Source organism: Orbicella franksi, chromosome 4, assembly GCF_964199315.1.
Source record: "Orbicella franksi chromosome 4, jaOrbFran1.1, whole genome shotgun sequence".
Classification (NCBI taxonomy): Eukaryota; Metazoa; Cnidaria; class Anthozoa; order Scleractinia; family Merulinidae; genus Orbicella; species Orbicella franksi.
The window spans coordinates 25125605-25141254 of NC_138148.1; the positions used below are offsets into that span (position 1 = coordinate 25125605).

The following is a 15650-nucleotide window of genomic DNA, read 5'->3' on the forward strand; positions in this document are numbered from 1 at the left end:
TTAAACTTCGGTTTCTCGCGCGTAATTCATCAAGAGAATCGTGCATTCAACTAAATGTCTGAGCCCTACTTGCTCGTGATAACATTCTTAATCCATCTGTACCCCACCTCTATCCCACCCAAACACCCAACTGTCGTGTTAAAACTACATTTAAAGGAGGTTATTTTGTTATTGACATGGAAACAATTTATCCAGAGTTTGGTTAAGTTAGAAAGAAATGTTTATAGTCATAAAGATTGGAAAAAACCTAGATTTTCGGAGTTGTCGGTCCTGTTTTTGCGTCTCAGGTTAGTTCACGAGACTGAAAAGATTTCATGTGACATTTGTCGTTCTGGCATACTCCTGCTTTCATACTGAAAGGCCAAACAAAAAACCCCAAGAAGACGGTCCACTTAGAACTGTTGACGCTGACTACGCGTTCTTTCCTTTTAGAACGATCTCTAGTGTGCGGGAGATGAAAATCGGAAAGACAACTACACTTTGGAAGGAAATCAATACAAAATATGTTTATAAGTTAACTTTATTAAATCTATTTATCTATTTTTTCTCTTATACATAATCTTAATAATTGCACTCATACTTGGTGTCCAGTCACATATTGGTGGTTCATCTGAGCGACCTTTTATTTTTTTTCTCTCTATTTTCGTATAATTGTTATCTTGCATTCCTTTGCAAGAAACTTCCTCTGTCATATGCAGTGTCTGTCCACCAGTGCCAACTCGATCTCTGATTGCCCGCAGTCACAAAAACTTATTATCAGCTTAATTAGATAAAGAACAATGATGATCGAACACTTCATTCGAAGATAGCAGACATTGTTTTTATCATTACGCACTGAACGTCGACGAATTTTCTTCTGATACAAAATATACGGAGCTTTATACGGACATCCGTTATACAGACACTCGTCTATACTCTGTGAGGCAAGTAGCTCCGCGAAGATCGAGGATTTACTGAGGATTTCAGTCGAATTTGAAAAACTTATTAAGCTACCCTACGAGACAGGTCCTCTTCTATGATCATAGCTGGGCTAATCTCTGTAAACTTCACAGTGTTATTTAAAGTCGATGACTTTCTCGTATTCAATTCAAACCAACACGTGGTAGGTTCCCTGGAATCATCTCTTCTTTGCTGATTCGCTGTACTGACCACGCATCTCCAAAATCGCTTTTAGCAGTTTGGCGTAATCATAGCTGCATTGTTTGTCTATTGCGTCATGAAGCTGTCTTGAGAACAAACTTAGAAATTCTTTCTTGATGTAGTAAAGATCAATCTGCAAAGAAAGGAAATAGTAATAATCAGAGGTTTTTCGTCCGAGATTTTAGTAGCTCAGTTTGATGTTATGGCTCCTGGTATCATACGATCTAACGAAAGGAAAGACGTACAGAATTATTTAAATCCCACAATGGCAAGGGGCGATTGACAGGGAGCTAATTGTTGAAAACGGGAAACTTCGTTTTCACTAATTCCAAATTGGGTCAAAGATCCATGTTCATCCTTTTTGATCAGCACCAAGAGGATCGCGTGGTCCCTAGTCCCTGGGCACGAGGATAGTCAGGGGCATATCACATATATTATAGTAAGTCAAGAGAATCATATTCTCTTGCCTACGTGTAGTCGTACGGCTACACGAAGGCACATACTACGGTCAGTTCGGTTGTTGCTATTCAACATTTTTTAAACGATTGCTGGAACCTACCTCTGATCTGGAAACCATTATTCTCAGTATCTTTAGTTCATCTGCCTTCGCCATTTCCTTCGCAAAGTATCGAGGAGGGGTTTCTATTACCAAAACTGCAATGGTAAAACCATTCTATAATTAAATGCTCATAATAAAGAGTGAAATAAAATTAGATGAATAACTCCATCCTGTCTGTAAATGTCTGTTAACAATTGACAGCCTTTATCATTATTAAATTCCATCTTTTACATAATTAAAACTAACGCTCTCCCTATATCAGTTCTAGAAATTTCATGCTCTGAAACGCGCAGCATTCTGTTGTTGGTAGGATAATCTTAACCGGCCCCATGTTGATTGTAAGTGAGCATTGTTCGGGTACGATCCCGAGGACTTGTCACTTACCGCAATCTTTCAAGGTGTCTCGTGCTTGTTGTGATAACGATGAACATCTGTCTTCAATAAACTGAGCAATGTTGACTCGGTGCAGATCAAGAAAAGCAGCAAATGTTTCTCTTAATTGATTTCTTCCAAGTGGTTGACATAACAGGGACAGAATATCACCATCGTTGAACAGTTGTGTTGCTCTTTCTTTTGCTGCCATTTTATCAGCTCTTTTCTTGGCAGATGACCGATCCACATTTAGCAGAGAAACCAAAATGCGTCTGACATCCTCGTCCTCTACTTTGGATAATTCATTTTCCAGTGTCTTGCCATACTCTGTAAATATGAATTTCAAAAACATGTAACTATATATAGAGAAACAAGAGTAGTCTGTTCCCGGCTTCTTTATGCCATTCCCTAGCTACAATACAATATATTTTCATAATTCTCCCAAATGGGTTTTTCAGAATTAATTTACATCGAGTAAAAAGGAAATAGAATAAATTCAAAATGTCTAACTACATTCCTATTAAAAGGCACGTAATGGATGACTGACCGAATGCAGGACGAATGTATTGGATTAACTGTCTTATGCTTTATCCTGTCTTGATGGAGATAATTTCATATTCCCTATGGTCGCTCCACGGACGTTTATTCTTTTGCTTCAAGTTGACGTGGGTCACGTGGACAGACTATATTCCCTAGCAACCACGGATTACTTGTAAATTGTTACCAAACACCGCTACCTAGAGTTGTTTATGACAAAGAAAACCTTTTCAATCATTTTACGAGAATTGAAATGCGTGGCTGTGGAGTCGATACATTATATAATCTCTCTTGGAATAATTCTACCAATATTTTTGACCTATTTTATCTCCAGGTAAGTTCAGGTCAGAAGAAAAGACGAACTGGGATATCGGGAAAAATCCTCGGGAGGGGTGTCCCATATAAAAAGGACCGGGGTGTTCGTCGCACCTTTTTGGGGTTAAAAAAAACGGGTTTGGTTCTTAGGGTGTTCAGTACTCAGTAAAGACAGAACAGGGCGAATAAAGGCAAAACAAGCAATAACGCCGTTTGAAACCGCCGTTTTCTACGTTTCTGGATGGATTTTGTATTAATTAACAATTATTCACCGAGGTGGAGGTGAATAGGGGTGGATATTTACCGAGCCGGGAAGCGGCGAGGTAAATATCCTTCACTTTCACCGACACTGAGGTGAGTAATCGTTTTAGTATATACCACACAAGCGGAATAATTAGCGGACCAAACCGTTATTTTATGTGTGACAAGCGGTCAGAAATTTTCACATCTCTCGCGCCGGCTGTTCGGAGGTGAACAGTACTTGCTAATCGAGTTAACCAATCAGAGCGCGCGAAAAGCGCTATTCACTTGTGTGGTATATACTAATTCCTGTTATTTCTTGACTTTTAAGAAAAAAGTGAAATCCAAGATGGCGGATCCAGGATGTCGGTCAGATGAAGTCATTAACAAAAATGGTAGAGGGCTATCTAATCTATGTAAATTTATTTCTTTGTGCCTTAACAGAACGAAAAACCAGAGAAGGGGTACCGTGTACTATGGTAGGGGTATGAATTGGGTTAATTCGCTCTTAAAGACGGTTTCAATTAGCTCTCTGTACGACATTGTAAGCTGCTGAACTATCTGAACTGGAACTTGGGAAGTGCTCAGATCAGCGACGAGGACGCCATTCTGAGATCCAGCTCACTACCGAGCCGTATGTGCGAGGCCTAAGACCAAGAAACATCACACCGACTTAGGCGGCCCGGAGACAACAGTAACAGAAGGTTTAGAAACAGAACAAGTAATTAAACAGACGTATATTCAAAACGAGATTACGCCATTTCGTGAAGGCCAGAAAAGCCAGATTATGCTAGCAGTACTAAATTTAGATAAAAGCTAAAAATTATGCTCGGTTTGCTAAATTATTCCAAAAATTATGCTAGCACAATCGACAAAAGCCTAGTGGAAATATAGGTAGTGTTTTTTGCTATCAATAGACCTGTGCATTGCTTCACTTACCAGCGAAATACTCGTCTTTCATATCCATCAAGCTGTCATTTCTACTTGATATAATGATAGACACAATCGAGTTGAAATTCTGGTCCTCAAACGCCTTATGTAATGACTTGACGTCATATGTGACTGGTGAATACAGCAAAACTGTTACCACTTCTTTGGCCGTTCCACTAAACTCTGACTCCATTACAGTGGTTAAATCCTGTCAAAAGAAAAAAAAATAAAAGCCTTTCTTTCTTTTCACTGCCTGCCTTCCGTTCCTTTCAAGCTGCCTGCTTTTGTTCTAACAGTTTATCATACCTCATGGAATCGCTCTGTATACGCCTGTAGCAATCTTTTTCTCTGCCTGTTGGTGAATTTGGCCAGAATTCTGACAATGCAGACCCCATCAGAGCCCTGTCCTCGCACGGCATCATGCAGGTGATCAGCTTCCTTGTCCCAGTTAGGAGGATGCAATCTGTTGGAGTCCAGGCCGCCCTGCATTCCGTTTAGAAGAACAGCATTGTTTCAATACACCGTAAAGGAATTGATGCATAAAGTTAAACGGCTGCATTGATTAGTGCTTTAAAAATCTAACACTTAGCCTTCGCAGGTTTAGATGTGATGCTCTTTTTGCCTTTTTTAAAGAGCAAATCTTAAAGGATTTTAAAAGGCAGATCTGAAACGTTTTTCTGAACTGAACCAGTTTCCCCCAAGATCGACTGAGCAAGGACTCAAATGTTATTGTCAAATGTTCTTGTCAACTTCCAGGTTAATAGCTTCGTATTAATAGAGAACACTAGTCTATCTTCAATAAGGATAAATTAGATAGATATAATTATAATAATGCTATAAGCAAGATGAAAATAAAGACAATACAGTCTATATAACAATAACGGTATACTGTTTAAAACATGTAACAAAGGCGAAAGACATCATTGCATTGTCGACTGCTTGCTCTTCAGTAAAGCATTGCTTTAGGTTTATAATTGTGATATTATAACTGATTGTGTGATTCCACATGGTCAGTTTCTAGTTCATCTTATTCAGTCGTTTATCTGTGATTTCACTCTTATGTCAACGTATCAGCTGAAGACACAATTTCAATTGATCTGCATATAGCTTAACGTCTTGCTAAGTAGTGCAAATCGAAATTTTAGGATCATTTGATCGTTACAAACGAAATACCTCATCGAACTCCTGAAACTGACATGGAGATTTACTTTAGGGAGGGGGTGAGTAATTAAGCATCTGTGAGAAAACAGATCTCGTGTTTTTAGCTACAAATTTCAGCATAAATGATGAAACGACCAATGGCCACCGAAAGTAAGGCAGGCATTCTGTTACGCTGCTCACTTGTAAACCAGAACTGACAAGTCCGATGTCACTGGTGATGCAAATACAGATAAAGACGCGAGGTTGAGCTTTAGTTTTTGTAGACATTATTACGCTCACGCCACGTTATCAAAAACATTATACAAGTTATTCACGCCCCCAAAGTTGAGACGAGGATCGTTGCACTCATATATGCAATTCTGATACGACTCATATCAACACTGAGTAATTTGTGGTCGGTAATTTCAAGAATGTTCTGTGTGATGTGGAAAAGTAAAGATGACTTACTTGTACCTTGCATAAGTCTTTTGTAGACACTGTACAGCCCATTGCTGCTGTGGTTCACTGTATAACAGACTTAGAACAACCAGAATACAAGGAACAGAAATGGTTCCATTTCAGTGACTTCTCGTGACGAAAAACGTTCCGCATACATAATGTAAATCAGCATATATATAGAGTAACTTGCTTGCGTCAGTGTGGTATACTTAGGGACCGTTCATTTTTTATGAGGTAGGGGGGGCTGGTGGGATTTGGGGGGGGCCATGCGAAAAAAAATGGCTTTCGAGGGGGGGCCATCCCAAAAAAATAAGGGGAAAAGGGGGGGTCACCTGAAATATTTTAGTAAAACTTTAAAATGGCATCATGTTTGAATATCAAAAAAATTGCTGTAGAATAAACATAGAAGGCAGGATACAAATTTATTACAAACTTCCTTCTGCTTTAAAAAAACGTTTGGCGACAAAAAGCATTTGTAGCTACTGAAAAGAAGTATTTAACAATGTTATTTTCGAATGCAACTTTCACTGGCACTCATCTTCATCTCCGCTGTCGTCGAGTTCTTCGTCGCCGCTTGTGCTGCTATGGGAGTCTCTTTCACCAATGCTGCAAGAAGCAGCAATGCTTTCCGTCAGAGTGTACTCTTCAGGGTACGTGAAGGTGTAAACATAATCTCTGACCTCCCGCTCAAGGTTGGTGGTGATTCTGCTTCTTGTAACATTGGTGAAATAATTCCCTTCCAAGAGCTGTGCGATGTATGGCCCATCTCTTCTAAATATCGACGTGGCAACATCCTCAACTTTAAGACACTCTTCCGGGACGGCCGTTCTAGGAGGGTACACAAGGCATTGTGGAAGATCATTTCCTAACGGGTTTCCAACACAGATTCCATAAACTCGTTAGACGTTGTTTTCAGTCCGCTTCCTCTTTCTTTCATTTGACTTTCTGCGGTTTTCTTTTTTCCTTCTCCTTTTGTTGATGTGCTGTTTCAGTATGCCCTTGAATATGCTGTTATAATTGCTCTTCTTATTTTCTAGTGCTTCCATGTCCTGCGTGACCTTCGTCAACTTAGCTTCTGTACATTTGATCTGTTTTACATTAAAACTGTGGGCAAATTCTCCACCCTGCTTTAAAGCAAGCCCATTGGACTGAAAGAGTGTGGAATCGTGTTCCTTTACATCTTTCAATATGACATTCAACTTTTCCACCATTGCTCTGTGCTCTTTGATGGAGAAGTTCAGTTTTCTTCCATCACTGGGCTTCAACTGGTACCCTTGCATGGAAAACTCACTCGCCCTTTCTGAACAGCCATCCGCACTTAGAAAGATTGCTTCTTTTGCTTGTAAGATGTCAAACTGCCTGGATCGTTCAGCTGTAAACCTTTTCTTAAACGACTCGTCGCTTTCGCCATTATTGCCCATTTTGGAATGAGCCTCTTTCATGATGCTCATGTACTAATGCGCTCTTTCCCCGATTGGATTAACAATATAAAGAAGAAAGAGCATGGAAGTGGCAGGCTGGTTTTATCTGACCCAGAGAGCGTTGCTCTATTTGCAGATAAGTTTATTGTCAAATCGAAGTTTGTGGTGGATTATCTTCAGCATCTTGAAGTGCTGGAATTTAAAAGGAAAAAGAGAGCAGAAGAAAAGGCAAAGTTAAGTAGGGAGGAGGATTATTCTTGGACTGAGTTGTGCGAAGATCTAACCGAGCTTAAAAAGCTACGTGTTCCAGAACTAAACAAGTACTCAAACCACCACGGGCTGAAGCAGCATTTGAAAAGCAGCAAGAGTGAGAAAGTAAAGGCAATTGTAAGACATTCATGCTTGCAGCAGAAGAGTCCTCTTAGAGCTGGCCAACCAACACTGAGAAATGCCAGGACATCGACACAAAATGACCACACGGCAAGTGCTGACAGCAGTGAAAGGGATGAAAGTGACAATGATGAGTATGACAGTGATGCCATTGACTCTGGGGGAGACGATGATTCAAGTGACGTCATTCTTGCATTCATCAATTCAGATGAGGAAGATGCCAATGAGAGGCCAAATGCCACATGCTCAGGGCGAGCCACAACTAGGGGATCCGAAATTGACTTCTCTTTCTTTTGATTTGTTTTTTAAACAACAGCTCTCTGTCGTATAGAGATTGTAAATATTGTCTTCATAGTGAGCACAATAACGTGAAGTAGGGGGATAATAGAGAAATATTTAAAAAGTTGAAATCTAAATATTGTTTGTTCAATTTTTTTTTTTGGGGGGGGGTCATCCCAAAAAATGACCGCTATAAGGGGGGGCCATGTGAAAAAATTGGTAAGCTGAGGGGGGGTCATGCGATTTTTAAATGGCGCTTCCCAAATCCCACCAGCCCCCCCTCCCTCATAAAAAATGAACGGTCCCTTAGTGTCGTTCAGTGTCACTGGTGCAGTTCTTGATGTAAACTCATTTCCTTTCGCGCTTCAAAATGCAAAGTTTCCACAATTTCTTATTATAATTTAACGGTTTCAATACTGCCATTTTCCTGAACTGTTGTGCTAAAGATTTGAAGGAATATTGATTTTGAACTGCTTTTGTCGTTTCTAGATTTAGATATCCACCTGCTGATCAGTCTTTTAAAGGGTAAATATTTCCGGCCAACATGACGTCAACTTTCAAAGGGTGAATAATGGTTTCATGGTTTCAGGTAAACAAACTTAATTAATCAAGCGACAGTTTCTCCGCCTGACGAACAAAAGCCCCAACCCAATTACTGACAGAGCTTTACTTGGGAGCGGCCTATTATGCTCGCTGGTTTTTCCGCCACAACCTAAGTTCGTTCCATTACCAACTGTTCTAAAAATAAAATCACTCGTGGAACCAGCCAGGCTAGAGTGAGTTCCCAGATTCTCTTTCAACGAAATATCTGCAGTATGTGGACAAGGAAGTCAGATTTCGGAATACGATGTAGCCAGAGGTAGTTTGGTTCCAAGATTTCAAAAGTCAGTTCACTAACAAGCAGTAACATACAGGCGTCAGAAAGATGTGTCCGTACATCTGCATTTTGTGGGATGTAGGCACCTCACTGAATATCTGATCTAGAAACACAAGCAGCAATGCCTAGTACCGTTCACAAGCTCAATATACCAGCTCACTTTTCCACAAACTTTTTACTAGATTTCCTCAGTCTCCACCAGTCGGATTAAGGTTACAGTATACCTTCAGGGGTGTCTCGCGCGCAAGCGATGTAGCGCGTGCAGTTTAAGCTGTAGATACCTAAACCCCTATATCAAATTAAAGCTTATGGGGCTGGCTATCAAACTATACCAAGAATTTTGAAAGAAAATGAATTGTCGAATTTTTCACGACCACTAAATGCGAGCGCCCGAATCACCTTTCGAAAGCTACAAGTCAAAGCGAATTTCGTTTTTCGGCAATTTAATTTTTTCTTCGGTTTCAGGGCCCAAAGCGCTTAAAAAACGTGTCTGCGTTTTGGCATATTCGATTGCAGTAAAAAGTTACAGAACATTTTCGAAACAGGATTAAAAAAATGTGGAGTGATCGTACAAAAATCGCTCTCGAAGAAAAAGTATTTCGAAATTAACAATTCTCAGACACGCTTTTGTAGTTTATATGTTAAACTAGCCACTGTCCAAATTTAAGAGCAATTGAACAAATTCCCTTTGAGTTATAACTCTTTAAAGTGTCTGCTTCAAGTGAAAAAATTTATTCGAGAAAACAGCGCTAAGAAAAATTTTCTGCTTCGCAAACAAACTCCGCCCACAAACGCCTTCAACTGGGTTCTTAGATAACTAAGCCAATCAGTGCAGGGAAAGTTTACTACCGTTAACCTCCTGGTGAAATTTACGCGCGAATCTCTAAAAAACTCTTGTGTTTCGCAATGCGCTCAAGGAACCGAAGGCAGAGAGAGAATTTTTCTGTAGCTCGGTTTTTCTTGAAGCTGGTCTGGCAACATAGAGAAGACTAAAAAGGATACGAACGCTAGAGTGGCTGAGCGAAGGAAACAAACAAAAGAAAGCGCGGAGAGCAACTGTGTGTGGGCAACTGTGCATGGATAATATTTCAAATGGTCTCAATGAGTCCGACGATTCGTCGACATCGGACTCATCAGAAGAGTCTCTGTCAGCATCCCTGTTATTGCTGTCAAGTTCCGAAATTTTTACAGAACCTTTCTTTTCTCTTACCACGAATATTTGCCCGCCTTATACGATAACTATAGCTTCATCCGCGTGGCGAACTTTCGCTTCTTCACTCATTGATGTATTTTCATTCGTTCTTCGCTGTTTTCGCTTTTTCAAACTGGTCCATGGTTTAAACGTGGTCTATGTTTACTTATAACTTAATAGAGACACGCCTAATACCAAAGATGCTGGGTAGTCAGAACAACAATGCTGATCAACTGAGTAGTCAATTCGTGACATCCATATAGGTAATTCCCGCGAAAATCGTCTCGGTTGATTGCATACACGCTATAGGGCTGTCAATCAAGAGGTAAACTTTTACTTCCGGTGAAAACCGCGTAAAACCACCATTTCTCCGCCAATATTTAGCCTTTTTCAAAATTTTTTTTTCAGAAATTAGAGATTATTCTTCGACCACTATTTTGACCCAAAAATCCAAATTTGAAGAAAATTGCCGACCCGAAGGTATACTGTAACCTTAATGTAAGATTGACATCAGTTATCGTTGAACGTTGCTATAAAGTACTATATTTGAAATCGAAATTATTATGACCGCAATAAGCAGAAAACTTTGAAATCAGAAAAACTTAATTTACTTTTAACTTAGTTCATCTAGAAAATCCAACAAAGACATCTTTTAGCAAACAGATATACAAAATGTTGTAGGTTTTCAGCCCCGGCGGGATGGATCAAATCTAGAAAACATTGAAGCCTTTATGGACCGAGTGAGAACTGCTTTGATGAACTGAATTACTTTGAAAGAATGTAAAAATATGCTAGAACTTATCTTTCGACGCCGAGAAAGTTTTGTCTCTCGCAGACAGTGAGTTTTATTCGTGAAATCTGACTCACATTATGTTTTACTGGGGAATATTTGAGTGAATAACAGACTTCGATACATAAGCAATAACTACCGAGAATTTACTCTGCTCCGTCTGAAGAAAATGTACTGAAAAAATTATTTCTAAATATTAATCTATTAAAATAATGATAACTAAAATTAAAATAATAATACCAAATAATAAATATAACTCATTAAGGTGGCCGAACACAGTTTTCGCGCGCGCTTTTGCTGATGCAATTCAGCGCGCGCACAAGGATTGGGAAAACAAATATGCCGTCAATAGAGCGATCCAGCGATCATTTTATTTACTCAACACCCGCACTATCTGTGCTATTTTTCTCTATATTTGAACGCAGTGTATTGATGGCTTTAGTCTTTTGTTACAAAGATATATTAGAAAAGGTAATGATGCAAAGAACCCAGTAATTCTCAGCTTTTTCTTTGTTACCGAAAGAACCCAGTTAAATGCAGCGCATGCGCAGTTGCTTGAAAAATTGAGACCGATTGCTTTTGCAGAAACTTGCCGATTTCTAACGATCCAGTCGTTAGAATTTCAAGAAATTTGGCAAAAAAATAGTTCAGAAACCACGTGAATGATCTATTACAAAAAATCTGAATTTTGACATAGAGAATTTTAAATAATTCAGAATATGCAGTGAAAACGATTTACGGCGAATTACGAAAATCGTCTATGTCAAAATTTTATTAGAACAGTGTTGACAGAAGGGATTTAATGTCAATTCGTAGTGGGCAAATAATGAAAAAAATCTAAGGACTGGATTTTCTTTAAATAAACAAAAACTATTTTTTAAGCCTTGTTTTTGACCAGCCCCGTTGCCATGGCAACAGCACACACCTTAGCCAAAATGCGGGAATAAACCCTTCTGAGGTTAACCTTGCAAAAAATGGGCGCCAAAGCATAAATAGTTTAAAAGTGATGCTGAAGTAGGCATAGGCACTTAAAAACTGTGTTCGGCCACCTTAAAATAAGTTAGGTAAGATCGCAAAAAAGTGTTTCAAGACATGTTTAGTAACACTTTGTTATTCTGTATCTGGGCTTTAAATATTAATTAAAATTGTCCCAGAACTACAATAATGCAATCTTGTTATCTTGCCGAGTTAATGCTGTATCTTGTCGAAACTGAATTTTGATTTTATTATTTTACACCTGGATGTATTTTAGTTAAAAGCCGAAACTTGCAGTTGCTACTGGCAAAACCGGAATTGGGGTCGTTATTTTATAAGTGAGAATTTGTAACTACGATCAGCTCATGTGCAATATATAGTGGTTGCCATGAATAATAGAGAAATGAATTGAAAGAAGTGAAAAGAGAGATCGGAACATTTAAAACTGCCGATAAAAGCAGTACTAATTAGCCAGTTGTGAATGGTGTTGGTTTTTAAAATCATAGTATTATATAGAGGAGGCAAACTTGGGTATATAATTTTTTTCATACGTGCCACAAATGTTACAGATGCCCCTGAAGCGGAGACGACCACTGCTGAGTCAAGAGCCTAGCTGTAGTTGAGTAATTTAGAGTGTTATTTGTTATAATATAAAAATACGGGAGGTGACTTACGTGTGGTTGGTATGTGTTGTGTGTAGAAACTGTGCAACCCATTTCCAGTGAAGTTTATTGCTATCTGACAGGATCTGACCGACCTAGCAACCACAATGCAACTGATGCTCACATTAGTCAGTTCCGCTTTCACGAGTTCTCGCGTGACAGAAAATGTTTAGAATATGTAATGTAAATGTATAAACAAAGGTGTGCTTGCGTCACTTAAGATTAATTACGACTTGATTTTATTCTATAACTGTCAAGAGGGTTTTCAGGAGGTGTAGTTCTCTTTGTAAACTAATTTCCTTTTGTGTTTATACAATTAAGATTCTTAATTTAAAGGTTTTATAAATACTATAACTTCTTTACTAAACTTGGCAGGGGTATTTGTCAGTGATTGGAGATAGATCTTCGCTCGCTTGTTGTTTACGTGATAGAAATTTTACGCGACAATAGACGGTTCCTCGGTCCACAGAACAAAAGCTGGAACACAATACTCGACGGAGGTCTATTTGGGAGCGGCCGCCATGCTGGCTGTTTTTTCCGCCGCAGCCTAAGTTCGTTACATTACTAAATACTCTAAAAATAAATCTCTCTGGGAACCTGAACTGCTGTGTGTGGTTTGCAGTTCTCTTCTGAAAATGTTGCGTTATTTAATTTAGAAAACAGCAAATTTTATTCCATAAAAAAGGTCGGCAAGGTGATCGAGATCGTCAAAGGAATGCTCTCAGCAGAAGTTTGATTTCATTATGACTGTTTACCATTTTTATAATAAGAGTTCTAAAATTATGAGTACAGCGTACTTCTAGTTACTGGGTTGACCAAAGGGGAATCACTAGCTCTTTGTTAGCGCTCTTTCTGTATACTGGGCTCAAAAAATCTCCATAATTAGTGAAAGGACTTTACAAAGTGACTCTTTGTCGTCGCAGATTGGAGGAAAAGATGGATAGATAGAACGGTGTTTCAGTTGGCCGATAATATGCGAGGCCGAACGAAACGGTCATGAACCAAGATTTTTGAAACTATCCCAACTGAGACAGCAATGAAGTCGTCTTACTACGTATTTGACTACTTGCGCTGTGATTAGTCAATAGAAACGCTAAACCTATGATTTCTTGTACGGTAATCACGGTTCCCATTAAATGGTAGCACTAAGTTGGGGGACCTGTGCACTAACTATTAGGCCATCCCGTTTTCCCGGAATCTGAAATCAATATTTAATCTAGTCGTAAGACGTCGAGTCTCGTGTCACAGCCTTTGGTATGACCAGTAGAAGAATGAACTAAAAAAGCTGGCACAGCACAGATTCAAAGACATTGAAAGTCTGCCACCTGACAAAGACGGTAAAGACATTCATATTAAATATGAATGAAGACTTACGCGAGTCTTGCATTTGTCGTTTGTAGACACTGTACAACCCATTGTTCACCATGTTCAGTCATCGAACTGGCCAAGGCAACTGAAACAAACTGCCGACACGTGCGAAGCTGTGACAGTCTAACCATGACGTCACTGTACGTCATAAGCTAAAATTAAGTTCCTTATTTAGTATCGTTCGTTGTTAGTACCTTTGTTTTATTTCTTTCGTGGTCAGTGCAACAAAAAAGTCCACTTGATGGATATTGGAACAAAACCTGCCAAAACAATAACTGCTGGAGTGATATCTTGGAGGGGCTAGTGAAGTTATGAATACAGTACTTTCCATTAATTCGTTCGACACATTCATTACGATTCAAAAACGTGACAAGGAATGTAACTACGCAAAACGACACTCGAACATCATAGAGTTCGGTGAAAATCACAAAACTATTACACCTTCGATTCCTGCAAGAAACCAGACATTTCACCTTTTCACTGTTTTCAGCAACCAATTTTAGAATGAGGCACGCTGCGTGGGAATGTACAAGCAACCTATATTTATAGCTGTCTGCTCAAAAGAGGGAAGACTTGTTTGTTTAGGAAGGAAGCCTTCTCGAGATTAAAACGAATCAAAACAGGATAAAGGCGAAGTGAGCAATAATTAGCTTGACGTTCCAACAAACCTCTCAAAGCAAGAGAAATGGGAACAAAGGGTAATGTAGACACGGTACAAAATGTCAAGTCATGCTTGCAGAACTGAATAAAAACATTATTTTTGAGATCAAACTAGACTGTCTTGACGGTAAAATAAAATAAGCAAATTTGATGCTCAGCGGGGATAGTTTACACACAGTTCCCTTGTTATTTCTTTAGATGCTTCACGTGTGTCAGTTTTAGTTAGCTACTTACAACAATTCGAAATTCGGGGTAACATAGCCATCTGACGATATTCCCTTGATGGCTGAATTGCAGATGAGAAGCTTCTTTTCTTATCACACAACTAACGTAATTCTTAGGGCCAATAACTAAAATCAGCCAATCAGATTACTCTACTGGCGGTCCAATATTTTCCAAGTATTGGACCGAGTACTGTCCTGAATGATCGCTGAGCTGACCTCGCGTTTGATCTTTATCAATGAAGACCTCGGGTTGGTTCAGTAACCCCAGAACGGCTTTCACGCTAAAAAATAAACTGTCTTTAGACCACTTCCACGGTGAGAAAACTTAAAATCTGTTGCAACAAATACACAAACAAACAAACAAACAAACAAGTAAACCAGGTAGAATATTTGTTCAAAACATCAGCTTTACTAAGTCGCTACGGTGGTTAATTTTAAGCTGATAGGTAGCTAAGTATAAAATTTGCTGAAGAATTTCGTTGAACCGGAATAAGCAATTTTCCTGCACTCGTGAGACAGCTGACAGGAACACAACAGGAACTGTATCTATCGACATCTGAGTAATCTAAGATGCCTTATCAAACAACGCGACCGGCAAGATCAAACGTGAAGGAAAATTAAAGAACGCAGTCAAACAATAATTAATTATTAGAACTGGACGTTTTTAACAAAGGCGTGCATTCATCAGTTTTCATAGATCCATTTTTGGCGAGGAATACTCAAAATTTTCTGAATTGGTTAGTCAGTCACTCAAAAAAAAAAATAGTCGTGAAGTCAGCAGTGTATTGCGAAAGTTATTAGACAAGTTAAATAATTTTCAAATGTTCGAAAATATCAGAATGAAATGAAAAATAGCAACTCCTGAACTAGCATCTTTTTTCTTTGGATGACAGTAAGTTGATCTAAGTTATTCAAGGCTGGCTTCAAATAAACGCTTGGGCGTTTATCTTTTATTAAAAAAAATAAATCTAATGGAGCTGGTGGTTAATCAAAAAAATAGGGTTCTTATGCAGCAGAATTATTTTACCATGCTCTATATTTATCTCACACAGCCCAATCATTACCGATACGTTTTTCAACCGCTGTTTTTGTCGGCTCTGTGGCGTCTCTGTTTGTTCAT

At 39.0% G+C, this 15650-nt stretch overlaps 1 protein-coding gene across 4 annotated transcripts; it reads right to left on the bottom strand.

Moving 5' to 3' along the window:
• Positions 1–119: 119 nt before the first annotated feature.
• LOC145484998 (annexin A13-like) lies at positions 120–13712 on the bottom strand. 4 transcript variants are annotated; one of them, XM_081463637.1, is made up of 6 exons: positions 13653–13712; positions 4400–4576; positions 4103–4301; positions 2084–2398; positions 1700–1794; positions 120–1273 (listed from the first exon to the last, which is right to left on the bottom strand). In XM_081463637.1, the coding sequence occupies exons 1-6, from the start codon at positions 13692–13694 to the stop codon at positions 1118–1120; spliced, it is 984 nt and encodes a 327-aa protein (XP_081319763.1). In that variant the 5' UTR covers positions 13695–13712; the 3' UTR covers positions 120–1117. The 4 variants fall into 4 exon arrangements, with proteins under 4 accessions (XP_081319763.1, XP_081319762.1, XP_081319764.1 ...); XM_081463636.1 differs by lacking the exon at positions 13653–13712 and adding an exon at positions 12291–12484; XM_081463638.1 differs by lacking the exon at positions 13653–13712 and adding an exon at positions 5708–5799.
• Between the last annotated feature and the right edge of the window lie 1938 nt (positions 13713–15650).